Consider the following 27102-nt stretch of genomic DNA (forward strand, 5'->3'; position numbering starts at 1 on the left):
GGGAATTTGTGGCGGCCATCTTGAATGTGACTGGCTTTGTTACAAACCTCTTCCTCTATGCAAACAGGTTCACAGCTTGGATTTGAAAATCCCAGCCTGGTTTAAACTCACAGGTTAGTCAGGATTGCAACGAATATATGCTGTGAAAGAATAACACTGGAGAAAGCTAAGTCACCTTCAGGGCACAGAGGTCCATTTCCAGGCTGTGTCCAATCACAATGGTGTCAGCACTAATGAAGCTCAATAAGGTCTCCTGCACCTCACGGAGCGTGGTGTGCGTACCCTTCACATCCTCCTCACTGATGCCTGAAAATCTTGACAAGTGTCACAGGCTGTCAATAGAGCAGTTGGTATATTTATACAGCAGTTTATTTTATCAACCTGCATTAGTAATGATCAGCACACTTTATATCTGTCATATTATCATGCAAAACTCCAGTGTCAAACAGCTAGTGGTAAGAACATTTGCATTTTTTTAGGTTCTTGCCTGTTTTCTTATCAGCTTTGGGTTATTTCCAGAGGGAGAGGATAGAGTTGAAGTAGGTGTTTAAACCACGTTGGGAAAAACAAACAAAAACAGGAAAGTATCTAACTGCATTACCTGGTGTTATAGTCGATGACCTCATTATCAGGTCTGACAAAGGTGTCATAGATGACTTGCAGACGAGAGTTGACCAGCGTTACTCTGGACAGCTCCAGACCATGAATGGTATAACACTATGAAGACAAACATTAACACAATATGTTGTTTCAGTGAATCGAGGCTCAATATCAAACATCCAAAATCTTTTTAACTTCATCCAGAACCACTGATTAATCCGTTTTTATATCGGGCACATCATGTTGCTTATAGAGTAATGAGTTACAATTAATGGTCAGAATTACTTATTTAGTTTGGTGTATTTATATTCAGAAAGCTTGAAAGCTAGATCACTTTAAAAGTAATCCTTTTAGAACAAATGACAGAAGGATCTGGTGTTGAAGAACTTTTCATTCTGTCAATCATCCAAGCTTTATTGTCCTCTTACTCAGAATTTATGTGGTCCTATACCACCAGTGTTAGTCGTTGATTCTGATGAAACTATAACAAATGATCAACTTAAAGAGGATCTGCTCACCATTTCACAATCCAAGGAGAAAACCCCAGGACAGCTCGTATTGGAGACTGTCCTGGGGACAGTCGAGACAAATCCATCCAGCTGAGGGAATCATGGACATGCAACTTGTGTAGAAAGGAAAATTATCAATTTACCCACAGGCACATTTGTGGAGGTCTCAGGAAATAATTTACTCATGGAACAATATCACTGCCTTTTCCTACCTTAAACACCTGACATCCAGGTGCTCCCATGACTCCCTCACAGCAACTGTAGCGGGTCTCCACTCCACCTGGCACTGAGTAAGCTGTACAGTAAACACTATGACGCATACAGGATGTTTTTAAAGCATAAAACTAAAGTATACTCACCTTTATTCTTAACTCCTTTCCCATAGTCGTAATTACATTCCTCCTGACGGACGTGTTTACCCGTTTGGCTCAAAGTATGTAGCCCCACATCGACAGCAGATTCTCTTCAGAGCATTACTCAACGAAACAGAAAAAAAGTGCATCACCAGACTGAAATGTGCCAAGAAAAGAATCCCTGGCTGCAGTCAAGGATTACAAAGCTTAAGTGTGCCCTCTAGTGATACAATAGGAGAATAGCATCAAATAGTCTGACAGTGGGTGTTTGACATCTTCACTTACCTTCTGGGTTGCCTTTCTTATTGTCAGCAAAAAGCACAGCACAGCCAGGTTTCTCTGGGTGCTGGACAGGACAAATAATAACAATAATAATAAACAGGTTCGCAATGTAGCTTGGTCCTTGTTCATTAAGGGCTTTGTATACGAGGAGGAGGACCTTAAAATCAATCCTGAATGTTACAGGAAGCCAGTGCAGAGCAGCTAAAACTGGACTGATGTGCTCTCTCCTCTTGGTCCTGGTTAACAGGCAAGCTGCAGAGTTTTGAATGAGCTGTAGTCTCTGTGTTTTTTGTTGTGTTGGCCAGTAAATAGTGCGTTACAGTCATCAAGTTGTCTTGAAATAAAGGCAGGAATCAGTTTCTCAACATCTTTTTTTTTATTGAGAAATGGTCGTACTTTGGGGCTTTCTAAGGTGAAATGAAGTCTTAGTCACCTTGTTGATGTTGGACTTGAAGCTTAGCTCTGAGTCTACGATGACACCAAGATCTGTAACTTCAGATTTAATCCAGGGAGTTAATGTCCCCACATGATAAAACACCTTTTCTCTCTTTGTTTTAGAGCGTACTAGTTTGATTTCAGTTTTCTTCTCATTTAACTTCAATAAATCATTGCTCATCCATTTATTTATTGCCATGAAACAGTTTGTGATAAAGTCTATAGCTGCAGCATCATTTGGTTCAGCACAGATGTACAGTTGTGTGTCATCAGCATAAGTATGGAAACATACATTGTGCCCCCTAACGATGTCAAGAAGGGTCAGCCTGTATAATGAGAACAGTAATTGGCCGAGGCAGCTGCCTTGTGCAACCCCAAAACAGATGTCATGTTTCTCAGACATGATCTCCAAGACTGACCCAAAATTTGTCCCATTGATGTTTGTTTGAAACCAGTTTAACACAGGTACAAAAACCAACCAACTGTTCAAGATGATGAAGATATTATGATCAATCATATCAACTTGCTGCACTTAGATTGAAGAGGACAAGAAATGAGACCTTATTTTCATCTGAATTTAGTCTGAGGTCGCTGAGCCGTTTCAGTGCTGTGGTTTGTTCTGAAGCCTGACTGAAACTCCTCCAGAATGTTATTTTCTTTAAGAAAGGCGTTAATTTGGACTGGAAGAATCTTTTCCAGTATCTTACTGATGAATGGAAAGTTGGACATCGGCCTGTAGTTTGTGAGTGCATCACTATTGAGGTTGGATTTCTTTATTCAGATTAGCTTCTCTGCTTGTTACATGATGCATACATGATGTGGCCATGTTGGCTTCATCAGAGCGTGACCTTTGGCAGTTTGTGAGTACATCACTATCTAGGTTGGATTTCTTTCGTAATGGTTTTATAACAGTTGTTTCCAACACATCGGGGAATATGCTTGTTTGTAGAGCTGGGGTTTTTTTCATTTTTTTTGTTCTCCCATTCAGATTAGCTTCTCTGCTCTGCTGATGTGGCCATGTTGGCTTCATCAGACCATGACCTTTAGCATGCACTGAGGGGTTTTGCAAGCCAGTGTGACAATGTTGGAATGACAGTCAACACTTGCCAGTCTCAGGCCATGGTTCTCTGCTAGAAATCACTGGATTGCCGCCTCCATGTAGGCAGTGACTCACGGGGTCACAAGTGAGGGTAAAATGGAGATTGACATTGACAGGCAGTTGATGTGGCATTAGGTGTAATGTGGGCATTGTACTGTACATCTGAGATGGTCTTACAAGAGAATATAGTTACAAAATAATTTCTCATCCTGTCATCTCCTACCTTTAACACCTGTTTTAATTTTCACCTGTGTTGCCATTCTCATTGCCAGTTAAAAGTCATGTTTCTCTGGGTGCTAGAGAAGATACAGTACTTGCTCTCCATCAGCTTTTTCTCTTACAAAAATTTTTCCCTGAAATTCTTCCACAGACATCCACACATACACATAACTTTGTCAGTTAACGAAGAGGGTGAAAAGCCAGTTTAGTTGAGATCATTATGCTTTTGGATCATTTTACTCCATCTCTGCACAGCTAACAAGCAGAATCTGGGGATCTGAAGTCTCTTTTTACTTTGGTTGTGGATTTTTGATGCAGGTTAGAGATCTCCTCTTGGCTATTAAAGTAATACTGATTGCCAACTTCGCAGCCACTACCTTTAACCTCAAACCACTATCTTTGGCTGGGTACATTACCTAATCTGCCATGCAGTAAAAAGAGAAAATTCAAGCCAGGGGTCAACTTTGTGTAGTTAATGTTTTTCTGGGAGTGTCTATTAAAAAGGATAAGGACACAGTAGGCTTTACCTCTCACAAAGACACACCATGAAGCAGCTCCCTGCTTGCATCCTGTTGGTACTTTGTGTGACATGGAACGCAAACGGAGGCAACATTTTGGTGTGGTACAGTGAGGGCAGCCACTGGATTAACCTGAAGCCTGTGCTGGAGAAGCTGGTCAACAGGGGACACCAGGTGACGGTTCTGGTCCCGAGTGCATCGTTATTCATGAACACCAGTGAACCTTCCAGCTTTCACTATGAACCCTTCAATGTCACTGTCTCAATGGAGACTATGGAGGAGATACTAGAAGAGATGATTCACTTCTCCATGTACGAGATCGATCATATGAGCTACTTGCAGATTTACATGAGATTCATCAAAATGGCAAAGGTCAATCTGGAGAATTCGTTGAAGTGTTTGGATGGCGTGCTGAAATCAGAAACCATCATGAAGAGGCTGAAGGATGGAAAATACGACCTTCTCCTGGCTGACCCCATCTTCCTAGGCAGTGATTTAATAGCAGATATTTTGGGCATCCCCCTGGTCTTCTCCCTGCGCTTTTCCCTCGGGAATAACTGGGAGAGACATTGTGGTCAGCTGCCTGCTCCACCATCCTTTGTTCCTGGTGCTATGAGCAAACTGACTGATAAGATGGACTTCTCAGAGAGAGTGTGGAACATACTCTTCTATGCACTTAACGATCTTGTGACAGACAGGGTTTACTGGAAAGAACTAGATAAATATTACTCTGAAGTCAAAGGTGAGTAACAAGAAGCACTGTGTGTAACAAAACGTTTATGGACCACAAAAAGTTATAATTTAATCACTTTAGTCACTTTGGACTTTTTGCAATGACTTTATATTCAATCACTTTTGACAACAATCTCATATTTAGAGTAAATAAAATGTGAAGATTACTGATCTCATCCTAAGTATTTGGGATACTTTGCAATGTGTGGCTGTTACCATTACTTGTGACAGGAAAACCCACCAGTGCCTGTGAGATGATGGGTAAAGCAGATATCTGGTTGATGCGAACCTACTGGGATTTCAACTTCCCTCATCCTGTCCTCCCAAACTTCAAATTTGTTGGTGGGATCCACTGCAGACCTGCTAAACCTTTACCAAAGGTAGGGCTGTCTGTGCCATCACAGGCCAATTACACAAAATTAATTGCTGGTTGGTTTGTATTGAGATAGTTACTCCTCTTGCAGGACATGGAGGACTTTGTGCAGAGTTCTGGGGATGCAGGAATTGTGGTCTTCACTCTGGGATCAATGATCAAGAACATGACAACAGAGAAAGGAAACATGATAGCCTCTGCCCTCGCTCAGATCCCACAAAAGGTCAGACGATCTCTATGTGCCAACTTGAATGAGCATGAATTCAAATTGAAGTTTTAACGGCACAGTGGTCCACTGTTGTCACCTTACAAAGGAGTTGCAAGATAAGATGATCTTTAATTAATCCCACAGTGGGGAAATTTGTGGTGTTACAGCAGCCTTGGCCATGCCAAAGGGACTGCTGGACCCACACTAGTCTGAAAGCCGCAGGCAGGAAGGACCTGCAGTATAAATCCAAGGACTGTTTTAAAAACTCTTCTTGTGAATACATTCAAGGAGGCTTTTTAGGTTTTATGTTCCAGTATTGTGTGTTGTGAATGCAATGTTAATGGTGACTGTTAAATTGCTTACATGGGACAAATTCATTTAAAACATTCACTCCTTCAAACTACACGATCAGCTGATCAATTTTTAAATAACCAAAACGAAGGCAACAAAAAGTGAACTGGGATGGATTCTCATCTGAGGCAAGGTTCAAGCCTCAGATTGACTTTCATACCATGCTGGCATTCAATGAAACAAACTGCTTTGTGCAGGTTGGAAATTAACCAGATTAAGATAAGGCAGGAGGTCAACAGTTAGACATTACACAGTTACACATGAGTGAAATAAAGTTCATGTAATGAAGTTAGAATGATTTGGTATTTTTTTCTGGATGAATCAGGACATTGGGACAGGATGTAAGAAGTGGAGAAACCATCAAAAGCATAAAAAAGAATCTGTATCATTTAAGAAGATTTGATGGAAAAGGTGGAGATGAGATTTTCAAAAATAGGTGATGCTAACAAATTACACTGAATAGATTTTGTATCTTCACCTAAAACCACAAGTTAGTCACCAAAAATCGACCATTTTCCAAAACACAGTACTGAAATGTTGTTAGAAAACACAACTACTTTTTTTCCATCATTTAGCATTAAATTTATATAGTATATTATGACACAAAACTAGTACTCTTTCAGTAGAAAAGTGTTTTCCCGATTTATAGGTGCTGTGGAGATACAGTGGAGAAAAACCAAAGACTCTGGGTGCCAACACCAGAATATACAACTGGATCCCTCAGAATGACCTACTGGGTAAGGAAAACACCAATAAAGCCAACTGAACAATCCTCAGGACATTTACTTTTCAATGAAACAGGGTGTCCACCACAAAGTTTATAAATTATTATTATTGTCATTATTATTTTTCAGCTTGACAGCACAAAACCCTAAACAGTTTATTACTTAGTTTGCCAATAGAAAAGGGGACATACGAGAGAGAACACAGCATAAAATGGAAATACTCAACCACAAGTACCTCAAAACTGTACCAAGTACAATACATGAGTTAGTTAACTATGCACACTACAGCTCTTTCCCAATGCCATATTACATAGTAATCATTTACATTACATATGATTTCATCTTTACACTGCTGTTGCAGTTAAAAAACAAAAAAAAATTCTACTTACCAAGATGTTTTATACGAAAGGAAATGATGCAGTGCTTGGGACATCAGATGTCACTCAAACTGGAACTTTGGAATGCCACTGCCAACCAACTTTAAAGAAAACAAAAAAAGAGTAAATAAAAAGTGATCTTTTGTTTGTTTGTTTTCTAAAGTGCACCAGGAGCATTTCCTTTATTTACTTTACATTTTACAATGTGCGTCAGTCTGCCAGCTCTTTACCTGCTGCCATTGTCTCTCTCATCTGCTCACCTGTTCAGCCAGCACCCCTTCATGATCAATCACCTTAGCGCACACCTGAGACTGGTCACTAATTACTAGAGTACGTAAGATGCTGTCCCACTCTCGCCGATTATCAGATTATTCTTCACGACATGCAAGACTGTCCAGAAATTACCGTTGCACAGCCGTCTGGTCACACTGATATAGGCTCACAAAAACAACATGAATTTAAGTGAAAACATTAAACAGTAATAGGCTAATTAAGCCTGACCGTTTTCTTGTTATTTGAAAGTCCGGCCCCCACAGTGTCTGCTTAGAAAAAGTCTTGTCCTTGGACAAATGTAGTCGAGGACCCTGCAATGGGGGCTTGTGTCTATGATACTCGGTCAGTGTCATGATACTGGTCATGTCACACAAAGGTCAAAAAATGTGCTTTAACAACATGTCTTTATTGGAGAAAGTCATGTATGTTTCTTGATTTTTGGTGCCCTATCAGGTCACCCCAAGACCAGAGCTTTCGTCACCCATGGTGGCACAAATGGGATTTATGAGGCCATCTACCACGGTGTTCCCATGGTGGGCATCCCCATGTTCGCTGACCAGCCAGACAACCTGATCCATATGAAGGCTAAGGGAGCTGCCATTATTGTGAACTTTAACTTCATGAAGACTGAGGACCTTAGAGATGCAATCAATGCTGTCATCAACGACAAATCGTAAGATCTCTAACCTCTAACTGATTGTTTTGGGGTATTAAAAGCAATTTTCCTTTGCTTTTTTGCCTCTTTGGACAGTTCAAAGTTAATCATAATACAGATTGACCACATGCCATAAGGGAGTCATGCTCTAATGCTGTATGACAGAATTCGATTACCACCACAGAGTTTCAAGGTCACCATGACATTACAAAACCGCAGGCTGACATCACCCTCATATTGTTGATTGAAACTAAATAAAATCAACTCTTTACCCCTTTTTATCGATACCAAAAGAAAGAAAGAGTATAAAAGTTGAAAATATACAATGCATTCACCCACATTTTCACCCCTGCATTTCCACATTCGTAGGTACAAGGAGAATGCCATGTGGCTGTCCAGTATCCACCATGACAGACCACTCAGCCCTCTGGATGAGGCAGTATTCTGGATTGAGTACACCATGAGAAACAAAGGAGCCAAGCACCTGAGGGTCCAGGCCCATGAGCTCACCTGGTACCAGTATCACAGCCTGGATGTCCTGGTCCTCCTCCTCGCCATCATTCTGTTCCTCATACTCCTCTTCATCAAGGCCTGCAAATTCTGTTTACGCAGGTGCTGCGGCAGAAAGGGAAAGACAAAGAGAAAGGCTGAGTAACTGAATGGAAATGTCGCTGGTGAAGAGCTGATAGGCAAAGAAACAAGCACCTCTGTTGGTCTGAAGGATGTAAAGTAACCACAATGCCCTGCATGGGACTTTGCGGCTCGGGATGAGTGATCGTCTCTGAAACACTTTGGAACAAATAAATATGGTAAAACACCTCACAGGTAAAAGAAAGTCAGTTTACAATCTCCAATACTGTTGTCAAACTCATTGTGAAGTGATCATCTGCATGACAAAAAAGGAAAAAATTATGTTAGTTTTTGTTTGTTACCAAAAACTTGCAATACATGTGGACATTCTATTTGTTCCTTGATGTATCATTCATAATTACTTAAATTGCTGACAGGTGTGCTAATTTGCACCTTAGGTCAAGTTTATATTAAGAGCTGAATGTTCATTGGCTAGTTTCATTCTGTGGGTGGAAACACACACACACACACACACACACACACACACACACAGAGAGAGAGAGAGAGAGAGAGAGAGAGAGAGAGAGAGAGAGAGAGAGAGAGAGAGAGAGAGAGAGAGAGAGAGATTTCATTCCATGCTTTTACTTGGTTAATACTGATGACACCTCTCCCCTTCAGGTTTTTTTAGCACACAACAGTGCAACCACCAATATTTACACAGACATGGACACATTAGCTGCAAATTAAAATTTAATATATAGCAAACACTTGAACACAAATCACATGATGATGATGATGATGATGATGATGATGATGACCCACCACTCTCTTGAATAATCCTCCTGAGGTAGTCAGCAGTGAGGTTGTTGAGGGTAAGCTTGTGAGGGGGGGCCCAGACGGTGGGGGAAGACCACTGATGTGTCCATAACGATGTCATGGAGCAACTACAGTGAAGAGGATGAAATCTGAAGTTCTTACTACTGGGACTAGCTTCTTTGATGACGTGAAACTTTGTCAGCAATTATAAAGAAGAAATACAGGCATGGCCAGCATGGCCCTCAAAATGACTTCCTTCATCTTATGTGTAGCATCCTAGTCCCACCTTTTATTCACTTGTAGAATGGCAGCTCAACATAAACCCAGTTGCATAATGGTTTGGACAAAATGTCAATACCTGATGGAAAAAGTCCCTTAAACTCTAAATCCATTGCAAACACTGCTACCAAAGTGGTTCATATAATGTCAGCTAACCATTGTTAACTCCTCATGTCCATTATAGAAAACATGTGACCACACTTCCTTTTGGTCAGTGCAGTTATATGTCTGACATTTCCTCATTTATGAGACTTCCTCCCTTGAGATTTTACAAAGTATTGCCATTTTCACGTCTTACTCATATGCTGGTTTAAACTCACAGGTTAGTCAGGATTGCAACGAATATATGCTGTGAAAGAATAACACTGGAGAAAGCTAAGTCACCTTCATGGCACAGAGGTCCATTTCCAGGCCGTGTCCAATCACAATGGTGTCAGCACTAATAAAGCTCAATAAGGTCTCCTGCACCTCACGGAGCGTGGTGTGCGTACCCTTCACATCCTCCTCACTGATGCCTGAAAATCTTGACAAATGTCACAGGCTATCAATAGAGCGGTTGGTGTATTTATACAGTAGTTCTTTTATTTTATCACCCTGCATTAGTAATGATCAGCACACTTTATATCAATCATATTATCATGCAAAACTCCAGTGTCAAACAGCTAGTGGTAAGAACATTTGCTTCAACTGTGTATTTCTATATTTCCTCTCATTGAAGACACGGTGCAGGAGCTTTAATTTTTAGGTTCTTGCCTGTTTTCTTAGCTTTGGGTTATTTCCAGAGGGAGATAATAGAGTTGAAGTAGGTGTTTCAACAATGTTAGGAAAAACAAACAAAAACAGGAAAGTATCTAACTGCATTACCAGGTGTTATAGTCGATGACCTCATTATCAGGTCTGACAAAGGTGTCATAGATGACTTGCAGACTTTCCAGACCCACTGATTAATCCGCTTTTATATCGGGCACATCACGTTGCTTAGAAAGTGATGAGTTATAATTAATGGTCAGAATTACTTATTTAGTTTGGTGTATTTATATTCAGAAAGATTAAAAGCTAGATCACTTTAAAAGTAGTCCTTTTAGAACAAGTAACAGAAGGATCTGGTGTTTAAAAACTTTTCATTCTGTCAGTCATCCAAGCTTTATTGTCTTCTTACTCAGAATTTATGTGGTCCTATACCACCAGTGTTAGTTGTTGATTCTGATGAAATTCTAACAAATGATCAACTTAAAGAGGATCTGCTCACCATTTCACAATCCAAGGAGAAAACCCCAGGACAGCTCATATTGGAGACTGAGACAAATCCATCCAGGCTGAGGGAATCATGGACATGCAACTCGTGTAGAGAAGAAAATTATCAATTTACCCACAGGCACATTTGTGGAGGTCTCAGGAAATAATTTACTCATGGAACAACAATCTCACTGTCTTTTCCTACCTTAAACACCTGACATCCAGGTGCTCCCATGACTCCCTCACAGCAACTGTAGCGGGTCTCCACTCCACCTGGCACTGAGTAAGCTGTACAGTAAACACTATGACGCATACAGGATGTTTTTAAAGCATAAAACTAAAGTATATTCACCTTTATTCTTAACTCCTTTCCCATAGTGGTAATTACATTCCTCCTGACAGACATGTTTACCCGTTTGGCTCAAAGTATGTAGCCCCACATCAACAGCAGATTCTCTTCAGAGCTTTACTCAGCGAAACAGAAAAAAAGTACATCACCAGACTGAAATGTGCCAAGAAAAGAATCCCTGGCTGTAGTCAAGGATTAAAAGCTTAAGTGTGCCCTCTAGTGATACAATAGGAGAATAGCATCAAATAGTCTGACAGTGGGTGTTTGACATCTTCACTTACCTTCTGGGTTGCCTTTCTTATTGTCAGCAAAAAGCACAGCACAGCCAGGTTTCTCTGGGTGCTGGACAGGACAAATAATAATAATAACAATAATAATAATAATAAACGAGTTCGCGATGTAGCTTGGTCTTAGTCCATTAAGGGCTTTGTATACGAGGAGAAGGACCTTAAAATCAATCCTGAATGTTACAGGAAGTCAGTGCAGAGCAGCTAAAACTGGACTGATGTGCTGTCTCCTCCTGGTCCTGGTTAACAGCCGAGCTGCAGAGTATTGAATGAGCTGAAGCCTCTGTGCTTTCCGTCAGGAGGCCAGTAAATAGCGCGTTACAGTCATCAAGATGTCTTGAAATGAAGGCATGAATCAGTTTCTCAACATCTTTTTTTGATTTAGAAATGTTTGTACTTTGACGCTTTTGACGAAGGTGAAATGAAGTCTTCGTCACCTTGTTGATTTGGGACTTGAAGCTTAGCTTTGAGTCTACAATGACACCAAGATTTGTAACCTCAGATTTAATCCAGTGAGTTAATGTCCCCACATGATTAAACACCTTTTCTCTCTTTGTTTTAGAGCGGACTAGTTGGATTTCAATTTTCTTCTCATTTAACTTCAATAAATCATTGCTCATCCATTTATTTATTGCCAAGAGACAGTTTGTGATAGATTCTATAGCTGCAGCATCATTTGGTTCAGCACAGATGTACAGTTGTGTGTCATCAGCGTAACTATGGAAACATACATTGTGACCCCTAATGATGTCACCAAGTGGCAGCATGAAAAATGAGAATAGCAATGGGCCGAGGCAGCTGCCTTGTGCAACCCCCAAACAGATGTCATGTTTCTGATCTCCAAGACTGACGGAAAACTTTCTCCCTCTGATGTTTGTTTGAAACCAGTTTAACAAAGTCAGAAAAACCAACCAACTGTTCAAGATGATTAAGATGATAAGATATCATATCAACTTGCTGCATTTAGATTGAAGAGGACAAGAAATGAGACCTTATTTTCATCTGAATTTAGTCTGAGGTCGCTGAGCCGTTTCAGTGCTGTGATTTGTTCTGAAGTCTGATTGAAACTCCTCCAGAATCTTATTTTCTTTAAGAAAAGCGTTAATTTGTACTGGAAGAATCTTTTCCAGTATCTTACTGATGAATGGAAGGTTGGAAATCAACCTGTAGTTAGTGAGTGCCTCACTATCTAGGTTGGATATCCTTAGTAATGGTTTTATAACAGCTGTTTTCAACACATCGGGGAATATGCTTGTTTGTAGAGCTGGGTTTTTTTTTCTTTTTTTTTTTGTTCTCCCATTCAGATTAGCTTCTCTGCTCTGCTGATGTGGCCATGTTGGCTTCATCAGAGAGTGACCTTTAGCATGCACTGAGGCGTTTTGCAAGCCAGTGTGACAATGTTGGAATGACAGTCAACACTTGCCAGTCTCAGGCCATGGTTCTCTGCTAGAAATCATTGGATTGCTGCCTTCACGTTGGCAGTGACTCACGGGGTAACGAGTGAGGGTAAAATGGAGATTGACATTGACAGGCAGTTGGTGTGGCATTAGGAGTAATGTGGGCATTGTACTGTACATCTGAGATGAGCTGTTTTTTTTCCCCCATTCAGATTAGCTTCTCTGCTCATTACAGCTGATGTGGCCATGTTGGCTTCATCAGGCCGTGACCTTTAGCATGCACTGAGGCATTTTGCAAGTGAATGTGACAATGTTGGGATGAGAGTCAAAACTTGCCAGATCGACATTGACAGGCAGTTGGTGTGGCATTAGCAGTAATGTGGGCGTTGTACTGTACATCTGAAATGATCTTACAAGAGAATACAGGTACAAAATAATTCCTCATTCTGTCATTCTGTCGTGTCCTACCTTTAACGTCTGTTTTTATTTTCACCTGTGTTGCCATTCTCATTGCCAGATAAAAGACATGCTTCTCTGGGTGCTGGACAAGATACAGTAGTTGCTCTCCATCAGCTTTTTCTCTGAAAAAATGTTTACTTGAAATTCTTGCACAGACATCCACACATACACATAACATCCTCAGTGTGACAAGCCAGTTTAGCTGAGATCATTATGCTTTTGGATCATTTTATTCCATCTCTGCACAGCTAACGAGCAGAATCTGGGGATCTGAAGTCTCTTTTTACTTTGGTTGTGGATTTCTGATACAGGTTCGAGATCCCTCTTGGTTATGAAAGTAACACTGATTGCCAACTGCACAGCCACTACCTTTTACCTCAAACCACTATCTTTGGCTGGGTACATTATCTAATCTGCCATGCAGCACAAAGAGAAAATTCAAGCCAGAGGGCAACTTTGTGTAGTTAATGTTTTTCTGGGGGTGTCTATTAAAAAGGACAAGGACACAGTAGGTTTTACCTCTCACAAAGACACACCATGAAGCAGCTCCCTGCTTGCATCCTGCTGGTACTTTGTGTGACATGGAACGCAAACGGAGGCAACATTTTGGTGTGGTACACTGAGGGCAGCCACTGGATTAACCTGAAGCCTGTGCTGGAGAAGCTGGTCAACAGGGGACACCAGGTGACAGTTCTGGTCCCGAGTGCATCAATGTTCATGAACACCAGTGAACCTTCCAGCTTTCACTATGAACCCTTCAATGTCTCTGTCTCAATGGAGACTATGGAGAAGTTCCTAGAAGAGTTCATTCACTTCTCCATGTACGAGATGGATCATATGAGCCTCTTGCAGATTTACTTGCAATTCATCGATCTGATGAAGGTCAACCTACAAAATTCTTTGAAGTGTTTGGATGGCGTGCTGAAATCAGAAACCATCATGAAGAGGCTGAAGGATGGAAAATACGACCTTCTCCTGGCTGACCCCGTCTACCCTGGCAGTGACTTAACAGCAGATATTTTGGGCATCCCCCTGGTCTTCTCCCTGCGCTTTTCCCTTGGAAATAACTGGGAGAGACATTGTGGTCAGCTGCCTGCTCCACCATCCTTTGTCCCTGGTGCTATGAGCAAACTGACTGATAAGATGGACTTCTCAGAGAGGGTGTGGAACTTGCTCTTCTATGCACTTAATGATCTTGTGACAGATAGTGTTTATTGGAAAGAATTAGATAAATATTACACTGAAGTCAAAGGTGAGTAACAAGAAGCACTGTGTGTAACAAAACATTTATGGACCACAAAAAGTGATAATTTAATCACTTCAATCACTTTGGACTACTTAAAATGACTTTATATTCAATCACTATTGACAACAATCTCATATTTAGAGTAAATAAAATGTGAAAATTAGCTATCTCATCTTAAGGAACAGGAACACCCATCAATGCCTGTGAGATTATGGGTAAAGCAGATATCTGGTTGATGCGAACCTTCTGGGATTTCGACTTCCCTCATCCTGTCCTCCCAAACTTCAAATTTGTTGGTGGGATCCACTGCAGACCTGCTAAACCTTTACCAAAGGTAGGGCTGTCTGTGCTATCACAGGCCTATTACACAAAGTTAAATACTGGCTGGTTTGTATTGAGATAGTTACTCTTCTTGCAGGACATGGAGGACTTTGTGCAGAGTTCTGGGGATGCAGGAATTGTGGTCTTCACTCTGGGATCAATGATCAGGAACATGACAACAGAGAAAGGAAACATGATAGCCTCTGCCCTCGCTCAGATCCCACAAAAGGTCAGAGGACAATCTCTATGTGCAACCTTGAATGAACTTGAATTCAAATTGAAGTTTTAACTGCACAGTGGTTCACTGTTGTCACATGACAAAGCAGTTGCAAGATAAGATGATCCTTAATTATTCCCACAGTGGGGAAATTTGTGGTGTTACAGCAGCCATGGCCAAGCTGAAGGAACTGCTGGCCCCACACTAGTCTGAAAGCCGCAGGCAGGAAGGACCTGCAGTATAAATCCAAGGACTGTTTTAAAAACTCTTCTTGTAAATACATTCAAGGGGGCTTTTTAGGTTTTATGTTCCAGTCTTATATGTTGTGAATGCAATGTTAATGGTGACTGTTAAATGTTTTACGTGGAACAAATTCATTTAAAACATCAAGCTGATTGATTTGTAAATAACAAAAACCAAGGCAGCAAAAAGTGAACTGGGATGGATTCTCATCTGAGGCAAGGTTCAAGCCTCAGATTGACTTTCATACCATGCTGGCATTCAATGAAACAAACTGCTTCGTGCAGGTTGGAAATTAACCAGATTACGATAAGGCAGGAGGTCAACAGTTACACATGAGTGGAATAAAGTTGATGTAATGAAATTAGAATGATTTGGTATTTTTTTCTGGATGTATCAGGATATTGGGACAGGATGTAAGGCATGGAGAAACCATCAAAAGCGAAAAAAGAATCTGGATCATTTAAGAAGATTTGATGGGAAAGGTGGAGATGGGATTTTCAAAAATAGGTGATGCTAACAAATTACACTGGATAGATTTTGTATCTTCACCTAAAACCACAAGTTAGTCACCAAAGATCGACCATTTTCCAAAAAACAGTACTGAAATGTTGTTAGAAAACACAACTCCTTTTTTCCATCATTCAGCATTAAATTTATATAGTATGACACAAAACTCGTACTCTTTCAGTAGAAAAGTGTTTTTCCAATTGTTTATAGGTGCTGTGGAGATACAGTGGAGAAAAACCAAAGACTCTGGGTGCCAACACCAGAATATACAACTGGATCCCTCAGAATGACCTACTGGGTAAGGAAAACTTCAATAAAGCCAACTGAACAATCCTTAGGACATTTACTTTTAAATGAAACAGGGTGTCCAGCACACAGTTTTATTATTATTATTATTGTTGTTGTTGTTGTTGTTGTTGTTGTTGTTGTTGTTGTTATGACATAGTCGGAGAGTCACTTAGCTTGTCTATTACACAGAAGAGGCCTCGCTCAGGTTTATTTTCGTTGGCCAACTGTCGTATTGAGACTCAGAGTATTTCTATTTCCTTCCTGGGATCCTGAAGATGAGATTTTTTGTTTAGATTAGGGCTCATTCATTGGTAGTTGAAATGTGGGTTAGGGTTAGGACTTGTGTCCATGATTCTCAGTCAGTGTCATGATACTGGTCACATCACACAAAGGTAAAAAGATGTGCTTTAACAACATGTCTTGATTGGAGAAAGTCATGTATGTTTCTTGATTTTTGGTGCCCTATCAGGTCACCCCAAGACCAGAGCTTTCATCACCCATGGTGGCACAAATGGGATTTATGAGGCCATCTACCACGGTGTTCCCATGGTGGGCATCCCCATGTTCGGTGACCAGCCAGACAACCTGATCCATATGAAGGCTAAGGGAGCTGCCATTATCGTGAACTTTAACTTCATGAAGACTGAGGACCTTAGAGATGCAATCAATGCTGTCATCAACGACAAATCGTAAGATCTCTAACCTGCACTTGGTTTGTTTTGGGATATTAAAAGCAATTTTCCTTTGCTTTCTTGCCTCTTTGGACAGATGATGGTTAATCATATTACAGATTGACCACATGCCAAAAACGAGTCATGCTCTAATGCTGTATGACAGTATTCGATTACCGCCACAGAGTTTCAAGGTCACAATGACATTACAAAACCACAGGCTGACATCACCCTCATATTGTGGATTGAAACTAAATAAAATCAACTCTTTTCCCCTTCTTATCCATACCAAAAGAAAGAAAGAGTATGAAAATTGAAAATATACAATGCATTCATCCACATTTTCACACCTGCATTTCCACATTCGTAGGTACAAGGAGAATGCCATGTGGCTGTCCAGTATCCACCATGACAGACCAGTCAGCCCTCTGGATGAGGCGGTATTCTGGATTGAGTACACCATGAGAAACAAAGGAGCCAAGCACCTGAGGGTCCAGGCCCATGAGCTCACCTGGTACCAGTATCACAGCCTGGATGTCCTGGTCCTCCTCCTCGCCATCATTCTGTTCCTCATACTCCTCTTCATCAAGGCCTGCAAATTCTGCTTCCGCAGGTGCTGCGGCAAAAAGGGAAAGACAAAGAGAAAGGCTGAGTAACTGAATGGAAATGTCGCTGGCGAAGAGCTGATAGGCAAAGAAACAAGCACCTCTGTTGGTCTGAAGAATGTAAAGTAACCACAATGCCCTGCATGAGACTTTGCAGCTCAGGATAAGTGATCGTCTCCTGAAACACTTTGAAACAACGAATTATGGTAAAACACTTCAAGGGGAAAACAAAGTCAGTTTACAGTCTCCAATATCGTCAAAATCATTGTGAAGTGATCATCTGCATGATAAAAAAGGAAAAAGTTGTGTTGCAATACAATACATGTGGACATTCTATTTGTTGATGTATCATTCATAATGACTTAAATTGCTGACAGGTGTGCTAATTTGCACCTTAGGTCAAGTTTACATTAAGAGCTGAATGTTCATTGATAGTTTAATTCTGTGGGTGGAAAACACACACACACACACACACACACACACACACACACACACACACACACACATTTCATTCCATGCTTTTACATGGTTAACACTGATGACACCTCTCCCCTTCAGGTTTTCTTAGCACACAACAGTGCAACCACCAATATTTACACAGACATGGACACATTGGCTGCAAATTAAAATTTAATATACAGAAAATACTTGAGGATGATGACCCACCACTCTCTTGAGTGATCCTCCTGAGGTAGTCAGCAGTGAGGCTGTTGAGGGTAAGCTTGTGAGGGGGTCCCAGACGGTGGGGGAAGACCACTGATGTGTCCATGGAGCAACTACAGTGAGGAGGAAGAAATCTGAAGTTCTTACTACTGGGACTAGCTTCTTTGATGACGTGAAACTTTGTCAGCAATTATAAAGAAGAAATACAGGCATGGCCAGCATGGCCCTCAAAATGCAAACACTGCTACCAAAGTGGTTCGTATAATGCCAGCTGACCATTGTTAACCCCTCATGTCCATTATAGAAAACATGTGACCACACTTCCTCTTGGTCAGTGCAGTTATATGTCTGACATTTCCTCATTTATGTGACTTCCTCCCTTGAGATATTACAAAGTATTGCCATTTTTACATCTGACTCATATGTTGCATTAAAAGTCCAACTTGTGAACCCCTACAATAGCTGAGAAAAGCAGGTCAAACCTCCATGACTCAAGTAACTGAATGTCTCGTTAGTTCAGAGTTTGTTCTATCTCAAAAGGCATTTACATTATTGTTAATACCTGCTCCATTCAGTTATTAATAACCTTCTCACTTATCAGTAATATGGGAAATGGAACTGTTGCTAGATGAATCCAAATAGAAAACATGGCATCCAAAAGAACAGCGAGTTAAAACATCAACTAAGCACAAGACTCTCCTGAAAAAAGGTTCTTTGCAGGGAAATTGTGGTGGCCATCTTGAATGTGACTGGCTTTGTTACAAACCTCTTCCTCTATGCAAACAGGCTCACAGCTTGGATTTGAAAATCCCAGCCTGGTTTAAACTCACAGGTTAGTCAAGATTGCAACGGATATATGCTGTGAAAGAATAACACTGGAGAAAGCTAAGTCACCTTCAGGGCACAGAGGTCCATTTCCAGGCTGTGTCCAATCACAATGATGTCAGCACTAATGAAGCTCAATAAGGTCTCCTGCACCTCACGGAGCGTGGTGTGCGTACCCTTCACATCCTCCTCACTGATGCCTGAAAATCTTGACAAGTGTCACAGGCTGTCAATAGAGCGGTTGGTGTATTTATACAGCACTTTATTTTATCACCCTGCATAAGTAATGATCAGCACACTTTATATCAGTCATATTATCATACAAAACTCCAGTGTCAAACAGCTAGTGGTAAGACCATTTGTTTCAACTGTGTATTTCTATATTTCCTCTCATTGAAGACACGGTGCAGGAGCTTTAATTTTTAGGTTCTTGCCTGTTTTCTTATCAGCTTTAGGTTATTTCCAGAGGGAGATAACAGAGTTGAAGTAGGTGTTTAAACCACATTGGGAAAAACAAACAAAAAACAGGAAAGTATCTAACTGCATTACCTGGTGTTATAGTCGATGACCTCATTATCAGGCAGATCACCAACTACAAGCCTAAAGCCTCCCACTCCATCAACGATTGACGCCTAGCCAACGATCTGAACGAGTTCTACTGCCGCTTTGAAAGACAAAGGGACAGTCCAGCAACCATCCCCCACGACACCTCCCAACAGCTCCGGCTCCAGTCACCTCCACCAATGCCCACCTTAAGGCGTACAGGTCAAGAAAGCACAGCAGAGGATGTACTTCCTATGGCAGCTGAAGAAATTCAGCCTGCCAAAGACAATGATGGTGCACTTCTACACAGCCATCATTGAGTCCATCCTCATCTCCTCCATCACCATCTGGTACGCTGCTGCCACCGCCAAGGACAAGGGCAGACTGCAGCGTGTCATTCGGTCTGCAGAGAAGGTGATTGGCTGCAATCTCCCATCTCTACAGGACCTGTACGCCTCCAGGACCCTGAGGCGTGCAGAAAAGATTGTGGCTGATCCCTCTCACCCCAGACACAAACTCTTTGAGACACTCCCCTCTGGCAGGAGGCTGCAGTCCATCAGGACCAAAACCTCACACCACAAGAACAGTTTTTTTCCCATCTGCTGTCAGCCTTATCAACAAGGCCCGCAACCCCCCCGACACTCTTCACACTCCACCTCTGCCTCATCTTGTCACATTGACATAGATACAACTCTATGCGTTACATTAACGCTCAGCTTGGACTTCTTTCTGAAAATAACAGACTGTGTTTCCGGAAAAATCAAACAAACAAAGAACAGACTTGTGTATATATATTTCTATTGTTATATTTTGTACTCTTATTTTTAGTAGATGTGTCATATACCAACTTCACCACAACAAATTCCTCGTGTGTGTAAAATCGTACTTGGCAATAAAGCTTTTTCTGATTCTAAATTTGGGCGGCAGCAGGTAGCGCACGTGCCTCACAGCAAGAAGGTTGCCGGTTCAATCCCCGGGTCAGGCAGGGTCTTTCTGTGTGAAGTTTGCATGTTCTTCCCATGCATGTGTGGGTTCTCTCCGGGCACTCCGGCTTCCTCCCACAGACCAAAAATATGCTCATTAGGTTACTTGGTACCTTGAAATTGTCCTTAGGTGTGAGTGTGAGGTGTGTCTGTCTCTATATGTTGCCCTGCAATCTACTGGCGACTGGTTCAGGGTGTACCCCGCCTCTCACCGGTTGACAGCTGGGATAGGCTCCAGCCCCCCCGCAACCCCGAAAGGGATAGTCGGTATAGAAGATGAATGAATGAATGAATGAATGATTATGATTATGATTACGATTATGATTATGATTATGAATCTATCAGGTCTGACAAAGGTGTCATAGATGACTTGCAGACTAGAGTTGACCAGCGTTGCTCTGGACAGCTCCAGACCATGAATGGTATAACACTATGAAGACAAACATTGACACAATATGTTGTTTTCGGTGCATACAGGCTCAATATCAAACATTAAAAATCTTTTCAACTTCATCCAGAACCACTGATTAATCCGTTTTTATATCGGGCACATCACGTTGCTTATAAAGTAATGAGTTACAATTAATGGAGACCGGTCTGGGGACAGTCGAGACAAATCCATCCCGGCTGAGGGACTTATGGACATGCAACTCGTGTAGAGAAGAAAATTATCAATTTACCCACAGGCACATTTGTGGAGGTCTCAGGAAATAATTTACTCATGGAACAATCTCACTGCCTTTTCCTACCTTAAACACCTGGTAACCAGGTGCTCCCATGACTCCCTCACAGCAACTGTAGCAGATCTCCATTCCACCTGGCACTGAGTAAGCTGTACAGTAAACACTATGACACATACAGGATGTTTTTAAAGCATAAAACTAAAGTATACTCACCTTTGTTCTTAACTCCTTTTCCATAGTGGTAATTACATTCCTTCTGATGGATGTGTTTACCCATTTGGCTCACAAAGTATGTAGCCCCACATCGACAGCAGATTCTCTTCAGAGCTTTACTCAACAAAACAGAAAAAAAAAAAAATACATCACCAGACTGAAATGTGCCAAGAAAAGAATCCCTGCCTGTAGTCGAGGATTACAAAGCTTAAGTGTGCCCTCTAGTGATACAATAGGAGAATAGCATCAAATAGTCTGACAGTGGGTGTTTGACATCTTCACTTACCTTCTTACTGTCAGCAAAAAACACAGCACAGCAAGGTTTCTCTGGGTGCTGGACAGGACTAATAATAATAATAATAATAATAATAATAATAATAATAAACAAGTTCGCGATGTAGCTCGGCCCTTGTCCATTAAGGGCTTTGTATACGAGGAGGAGGACCTTAAAATCAATCCTGAATGCTACAGGAAGCCAGTGCAGAGCAGCTAAAACTGGACTGATGTGCTCTCTCCTCTTGGTCCTGGTTAACAGCCAAGCTGCAGAGTTTTGAATGATGTCACCAAGTGGCAGCATGTATAATGAGAACAGCAATGGGCCGAGGCAGCTGCCTTGTGCAACCCCCAAACAGATGTCATGTTTCTGATCTCCAAGACTGACGGAAAACTTTCTCCCTCTGATGTTTGTTTGAAACCAGTTTAACAAAGTCAGAAAACTCAACCAACTGTTCAAGATGATTAAGATGATAAGATATCATATCAACTTGCTGCATTTAGATTGAAGAGGACAAGAAATGAGACCTTATTTTCATCTGAATTTAGTCTGAGGTCGCTGAGCCGTTTCAGTGCTGTGGTTTGTTAAAACGTCTGATTGAAACTCCTCCATAATGTTATTTTCTTTAAGAAATGCGTTAATTTGGACTGGAAGAATCTTTTCCAGTATCTCACTGATGAATTGAAGGTTGGATATCGGCCTGTAGTTTGTGAGTGCATCACTATAGAGGTTGGATTTCTTTATTCAGATTAGCTTCTCTGCTTGTTACAGCTGATGTGGCCATGTTGGCTTCATCAGAGAGTGACCTTTAGCATGCACTGAGGCATTTTGCAAGTAAATGTGACATTGTTGGGATGACAGTCAACACTTGGCCACTCTCAGGCCATGGTTCTCTGCTAGAAATCACTGGATTGCCGCCTTCATGTTGACAGTGACTCACGGGGTCTTGTTCACGAATGAGGGTTAAATGGAGATTGACATTGACAGGCAGTTGGTGTGGCGTTAGCAGTAATGTGAGCGTTGCACTGTACAACTGAGATGGTCTTACAAGAGAATACAGTTACAAAATAATTCCTTATTCTGTTGTCTCTGACGTTTAATGTTTGTTTTATTTTCACCTGTGTTGCCATTCTCATTGCCAGTTAAAAGTCATGTTTCTCTGGGTGCTAGAGAAGATACAGTACTTGCTCTCCATCAGCTTTTTCTCTTTACTTGTTTACTTGAAATTCTTGCTCAGACATCCACACATAAACACAATGTCCTCAGTGTGACAAGCCAGTTTAGCTGAGATCATTATGCTTTTGGATCATTTTATTCCATTTCTGCAAAGCTAACAAGCAGAATCTGGGGATCTGAAGTCTCATTTTACTTTGGTTGTGGATTTCTAATACAGGTTCGAGATCCCTCTTGGTTATTAAAGTAACACTGATTGCCAACTTCACAGCCACTACCTTTTACCTCAAACCACTATCTTTGGCTGGGTACATTATCTAATCTGCCATGCAGTAAAAAGAGAAAATTCAAGCCGGAGGTCAGCTTTGTGTAGTTAATGTTTTTCTAGGAGTGTCTATTAAAAAGGACAAGGACACAGTAGGCTTTACCTCTCACAAAGACACACCATGAAGCAGCTCCCTGCTTGCATCCTGTTGGTACTTTGTGTGACATGGAACGCAAACGGAGGCAACATTTTGGTGTGGTACACTGATGGCAGCCACTGGATTAACCTGAAGCCTGTGCTGGAGAAGCTGGTTAACAGAGGACACCAGGTGACGGTTCTGGTCCCGAGTGCATCAATGTTCATGAACACCAGTGAGCCTTCCAGCTTTCACTATGAACCCTTCAATGTCTCTGTCTCAATGGAGACTATGGAGGAGATACTAGAAGAGATCCTTCACTTCTCCATGTACGAGATGGATCATATGAGCCTCTTGCAGATTTACATGAAATTCATCGATCTGATGAAAGTCAACCTGCAGAATTCACTGAAGTTTTTGGATGGCGTGCTGAAATCAGAAACCATCATGAAGAGGCTGAAGGATGGAAAATACGACCTTCTCCTGGCTGACCCCATCTACCCTGGCAGTGACTTAACAGCAGATATTTTGGGCATCCCCCTGGTCTTCTCCCTGCGCTTTTCCCTCGGGAATAACTGGGAGAGACATTGTGGTCAGCTGCCTGCTCCACCATCCTTTGTCCCTGGTGCTATGAGCAAACTGACTGATAAGATGGACTTCTCAGAGAGAGTGTGGAACTTGCTCTTCTATGCACTTAACGATCTTGTGACAGATAGCGTTTATTGGAAAGAATTAGATAAATATTACACTGAAGTAAAAGGTGAGTAACAAGAAGCACTGTGTGTAACAAATCGTTTATGGACCACAAAAAGTCCAATGATAATTTAATCACTTCAATCACTTTGGACTAATTAAAATGACTTTATATTCAATCACTTTTGACAACAATCTCATATTTAGAGTAAATAAAATGTGAAAATTAGCTATCTCATCTTAAGTATTTGGGATACTTTGCAAAGGGTGACTGTCATCCATTACTTGTGACAGGAACACCCATCAATGCCTGTGAGATTATGGGTAAAGCAGATATCTGGTTGATGCGAACCTTCTGGGATTTCGACTTCCCTCATCCTGTCCTCCCGAACTTCAAATTTGTTGGTGGGATCCACTGCAGACCTGCTAAACCTTTACCAAAGGTAGGGCTGTCTGTGCTATCACAGGCCGATTACACAAAATTAATTGCTGATTGGTTTGTATTGAGATAGTTACTCTTCTTGCAGGACATGGAGGACTTTGTGCAGAGTTCTGGGGATGCAGGAATTGTGGTCTTCACTCTGGGATCAATGATCAAGAACATGACAACAGAGAAAGGAAACATGATAGCCTCTGCCCTCGCTCAGATCCCACAAAAGGTCAGAGGACAATCTCTATGTGCAACCTTGAATGAACTTGAATTCAAATTGAAGTTTTAACTGCACAGTGGTTCACTGTTGTCACATGACAAAGCAGTTGCAAGATAAGATGGTCCTTAATTATTCCCACAGTGCGGAAATTTGTGGTGTTACAGCAGCCATGGCCAAGCTGAAGGAACTGCTGGCCCCACACTAGTCTGAAAGCCGCAGGCAGGAAGGACCTGCAGTATAAATCCAAGGACTGTTTTAAAAACTCTTCTTGTAAATACATTCAAGGGGGCTTTTTAGGTTTTATGTTCCAGTCTTATATGTTGTGAATGCAATGTTAATGGTGACTGTTAAATGTTTTACATGGAACAAATTCATTTAAAACATCACTCCTTTCAACTGCATGATCAGCTGATTGATTTGTAAATAACAAAAACGAAGGCATCAAAAAGTGAACTGGGATGGATTCTCATCTGAGGCAAGGTTCAAGCCTCAGATTGACTTTCATACCATGCTGGCATTCAATGAAACAATCTGCTTTGTGCAGGTTGGAAATTAACCAGATTATGATAAGGCAGGAGGTCAACAGTTACACATGAGTGGAATAAAGTTCATGTAATGAAATTAGAATGATTTGGTATTTTTTGCTGGAAGTATCAGGATATTGGGACAGGATGTCAGACATGGAGAAACCATCAAAAGCGAAAAAAGAATCTGGATCATTTAAGAAGATTTGATGGGAAAGGTGGAGATGGGATTTTCAAAAATAGGTGATGCTAACAAATTACACTGGATAGATTTTGTATCTTCACCTAAAACCACAAGTTAGTCACCAAAGATCGACCATTTTCCAAAAAACAGTACTGAAGTGTTGTTAGAAAACACAACTCCTTTTTTCCATCATTCAGCATTAAATTTCTATCGTATGACACAAAACTCGTACTCTTTCAGTAGAAAAGTGTTTTTCCAATTGTTTATAGGTGCTGTGGAGATACAGTGGAGAAAAACCAAAGACTCTGGGTGCCAACACCAGGATATACAACTGGATCCCTCAGAATGACCTACTGGGTAAGGAAAACTCCAATAAAGCCAACTGAACAATCCTCAGGACATTTACTTACAGGGTGTCCAGCACATAGTTTTTATTATTATTATTATTATTATTATTATTATTATTATTATTATTATTATTATATAGTCGAGAGTCACTTAGCTTGTCTATTACACAGAAGAGGCCTCGCTCAGGTTTATTCACGTTGGCCAACTGTCGTATTGAGACTCAGAGTATTTCTATTTCCTTCCTGGGATCCTGAAGATGAGATTTTTTGTTTAGATTAGGACTCATTCATTGGTAGTTGAAATGTGGGTTAGGGTTAGGACTTGTGTCCATGATTCTCAGTCAGTGTCATGATACTGGTCACATCACACAAAGGTAAAAAGATGTGCTTTAACAACATGTCTTGATTGGAGAAAGTAATGTATGTTTCTTGATTTTTGGTGCCCTATCAGGTCACCCCAAGACCAGAGCTTTCATCACCCATGGTGGCACAAATGGGATTTATGAGGCCATCTACCACGGTGTTCCCATGGTGGGCATCCCCATGTTCAGTGACCAGCCAGACAACCTGAACCATATGAAGGCTAAGGGAGCTGCCATTATCGTGAACTTTAACTTCATGAAGACTGAGGACCTTAGAGATGCAATCAATGCTGTCATCAACGACAAATCGTAAGATCTCTAACCTGCACTTGGTTTGTTTTGGGGTATTAAAAGCAATTTTCCTTTGCTTTCTTGCCTCTTTGGACAGATGATGGTTAATCATATTACAGATTGACCACATGCCAAAAACGAGCCATGCTCTAATGCTGTATGACAGAATTCGATTACCACCACAGAGTTTCAAGGTCACAATGACATTACAAAACCACAGGCTGACATCACCCTCATATTGTTGATTGAAACTAAATAAACTCTTTACTCCTTTTTATCCATACCAAAAGAAAGAAAGAGTATGAAAATTAAAAATATACAATGCATTCATCCACATTTTCACCCCTGCATTTCCACATTCATAGGTACAAGGAGAATGCCATGTTGCTGTCCAGTATCCACCATGACAGACCACTCAGCCCTCTGGATGAGGCGGTATTCTGGATTGAGTACACCATGAGAAACAAAGGAGCCAAGCACCTGAGGGTCCAGGCCCATGAGCTCACCTGGTACCAGTATCACAGCCTGGATGTCCTGGTCCTCCTCCTCGCCATCATTCTGTTCCTCATACTCCTCTTCATCAAGGCCTGCAAATTCTGCTTCCGCAGGTGCTGCGGCAGAAAGGGAAAGACAAAGAGAAAGGCTGAGTAACTGAATGGAAATGTAGCTGGTGAAGAGCTGATAGGCAAAGAAACAAGCACCTCTGTTGGTCTGAAGGATGTAAAGTAACCACAATGCCCTGCATGGGACTTTGCGGCTCAGGATAAGTGATCGTCTCCTGAAACACTTTGAAACAACGAATTATGGTAAAACACTTCAAGGGGAAAACAAAGTCAGTTTACAATCTCCAATATCGTCAAAATTATTGTGATCATCTGCATGATAAAAAAGGAAAAAGTTGTGTTAGTTTTTGTTTGTTACCAAAAACTTGCAATACATGTGGACATTCTATTTGTTCCTTGATGTATCATTCATAATTACTTAAATTGAGCTGAATGTTCATTGGCTAGTTTCATTTTGTGGGTGGAAACACACACACACACACACACACACACACTTCATTCCATGCTTTTCTTAGCACACAACAGTGCAA

At 41.2% G+C, this 27102-nt stretch overlaps 3 protein-coding genes across 5 annotated transcripts; all 3 read left to right on the top strand.

Annotated features, from left to right (window-relative positions):
* Nucleotides 1-2825: 2825 nt before the first annotated feature.
* Nucleotides 2826-8364, top strand: LOC143320449 (UDP-glucuronosyltransferase 2A2-like). 3 transcript variants are annotated; one of them, XM_076730105.1, is made up of 7 exons: nucleotides 2826-2867; nucleotides 4100-4757; nucleotides 4979-5127; nucleotides 5212-5343; nucleotides 6329-6416; nucleotides 7508-7727; nucleotides 8079-8364. In XM_076730105.1, the coding sequence occupies exons 1-7, from the start codon at nucleotides 2826-2828 to the stop codon at nucleotides 8362-8364; spliced, it is 1575 nt and encodes a 524-aa protein (XP_076586220.1). The 3 variants fall into 3 exon arrangements, with proteins under 3 accessions (XP_076586220.1, XP_076586221.1, XP_076586219.1); XM_076730106.1 differs by lacking the exon at nucleotides 5212-5343; XM_076730104.1 differs by lacking the exon at nucleotides 2826-2867 and having other exon boundaries at nucleotides 4043-4757.
* Nucleotides 8365-13639: 5275 nt separating this feature from the next.
* LOC143320859 (UDP-glucuronosyltransferase 2A2-like) lies at nucleotides 13640-17251 on the top strand. Its single transcript, XM_076730868.1, has 6 exons — nucleotides 13640-14354; nucleotides 14534-14682; nucleotides 14767-14898; nucleotides 15847-15934; nucleotides 16394-16613; nucleotides 16966-17251. The coding sequence occupies exons 1-6, from the start codon at nucleotides 13640-13642 to the stop codon at nucleotides 17249-17251; spliced, it is 1590 nt and encodes a 529-aa protein (XP_076586983.1).
* A 5752-nt stretch (nucleotides 17252-23003) lies between these two features.
* LOC143320860 (UDP-glucuronosyltransferase 2A2-like) lies at nucleotides 23004-26660 on the top strand. Its single transcript, XM_076730869.1, has 6 exons — nucleotides 23004-23718; nucleotides 23946-24094; nucleotides 24179-24310; nucleotides 25279-25366; nucleotides 25808-26027; nucleotides 26375-26660. The coding sequence occupies exons 1-6, from the start codon at nucleotides 23004-23006 to the stop codon at nucleotides 26658-26660; spliced, it is 1590 nt and encodes a 529-aa protein (XP_076586984.1).
* The last annotated feature ends 442 nt before the right edge of the window (nucleotides 26661-27102 follow it).

This window comes from Chaetodon auriga, chromosome 5, assembly GCF_051107435.1.
Source record: "Chaetodon auriga isolate fChaAug3 chromosome 5, fChaAug3.hap1, whole genome shotgun sequence".
Lineage (NCBI taxonomy): Eukaryota > Metazoa > Chordata > Actinopteri > Chaetodontiformes > Chaetodontidae > Chaetodon > Chaetodon auriga.

What these genes read in the sequence shown, in the direction of transcription:
- LOC143320859 (XM_076730868.1), top strand. Translation starts at nt 13,640, where the DNA reads ATGAAGCAGCTCCCTGCTTGCATCCTGCTGGTACTTTGTGTGACATGG. An exon ending in ATATTACACTGAAGTCAAAG is followed by an intron (nt 14,355 to 14,533) that starts GTGAGTAACAAG and finishes CTTAAGGAACAG; the next exon opens with GAACACCCATCAATGCCTGT. An exon ending in GCTGTCATCAACGACAAATC is followed by an intron (nt 16,614 to 16,965) that starts GTAAGATCTCTA and finishes CCACATTCGTAG; the next exon opens with GTACAAGGAGAATGCCATGT.
- LOC143320860 (XM_076730869.1), top strand. Translation starts at nt 23,004, where the DNA reads ATGAAGCAGCTCCCTGCTTGCATCCTGTTGGTACTTTGTGTGACATGG. An exon ending in ATATTACACTGAAGTAAAAG is followed by an intron (nt 23,719 to 23,945) that starts GTGAGTAACAAG and finishes TACTTGTGACAG; the next exon opens with GAACACCCATCAATGCCTGT. An exon ending in CCCTCAGAATGACCTACTGG is followed by an intron (nt 25,367 to 25,807) that starts GTAAGGAAAACT and finishes GTGCCCTATCAG; the next exon opens with GTCACCCCAAGACCAGAGCT.
- LOC143320449 (XM_076730104.1), top strand. Translation starts at nt 4,043, where the DNA reads ATGAAGCAGCTCCCTGCTTGCATCCTGTTGGTACTTTGTGTGACATGG. An exon ending in ATATTACTCTGAAGTCAAAG is followed by an intron (nt 4,758 to 4,978) that starts GTGAGTAACAAG and finishes TACTTGTGACAG; the next exon opens with GAAAACCCACCAGTGCCTGT. An exon ending in CCCTCAGAATGACCTACTGG is followed by an intron (nt 6,417 to 7,507) that starts GTAAGGAAAACA and finishes GTGCCCTATCAG; the next exon opens with GTCACCCCAAGACCAGAGCT.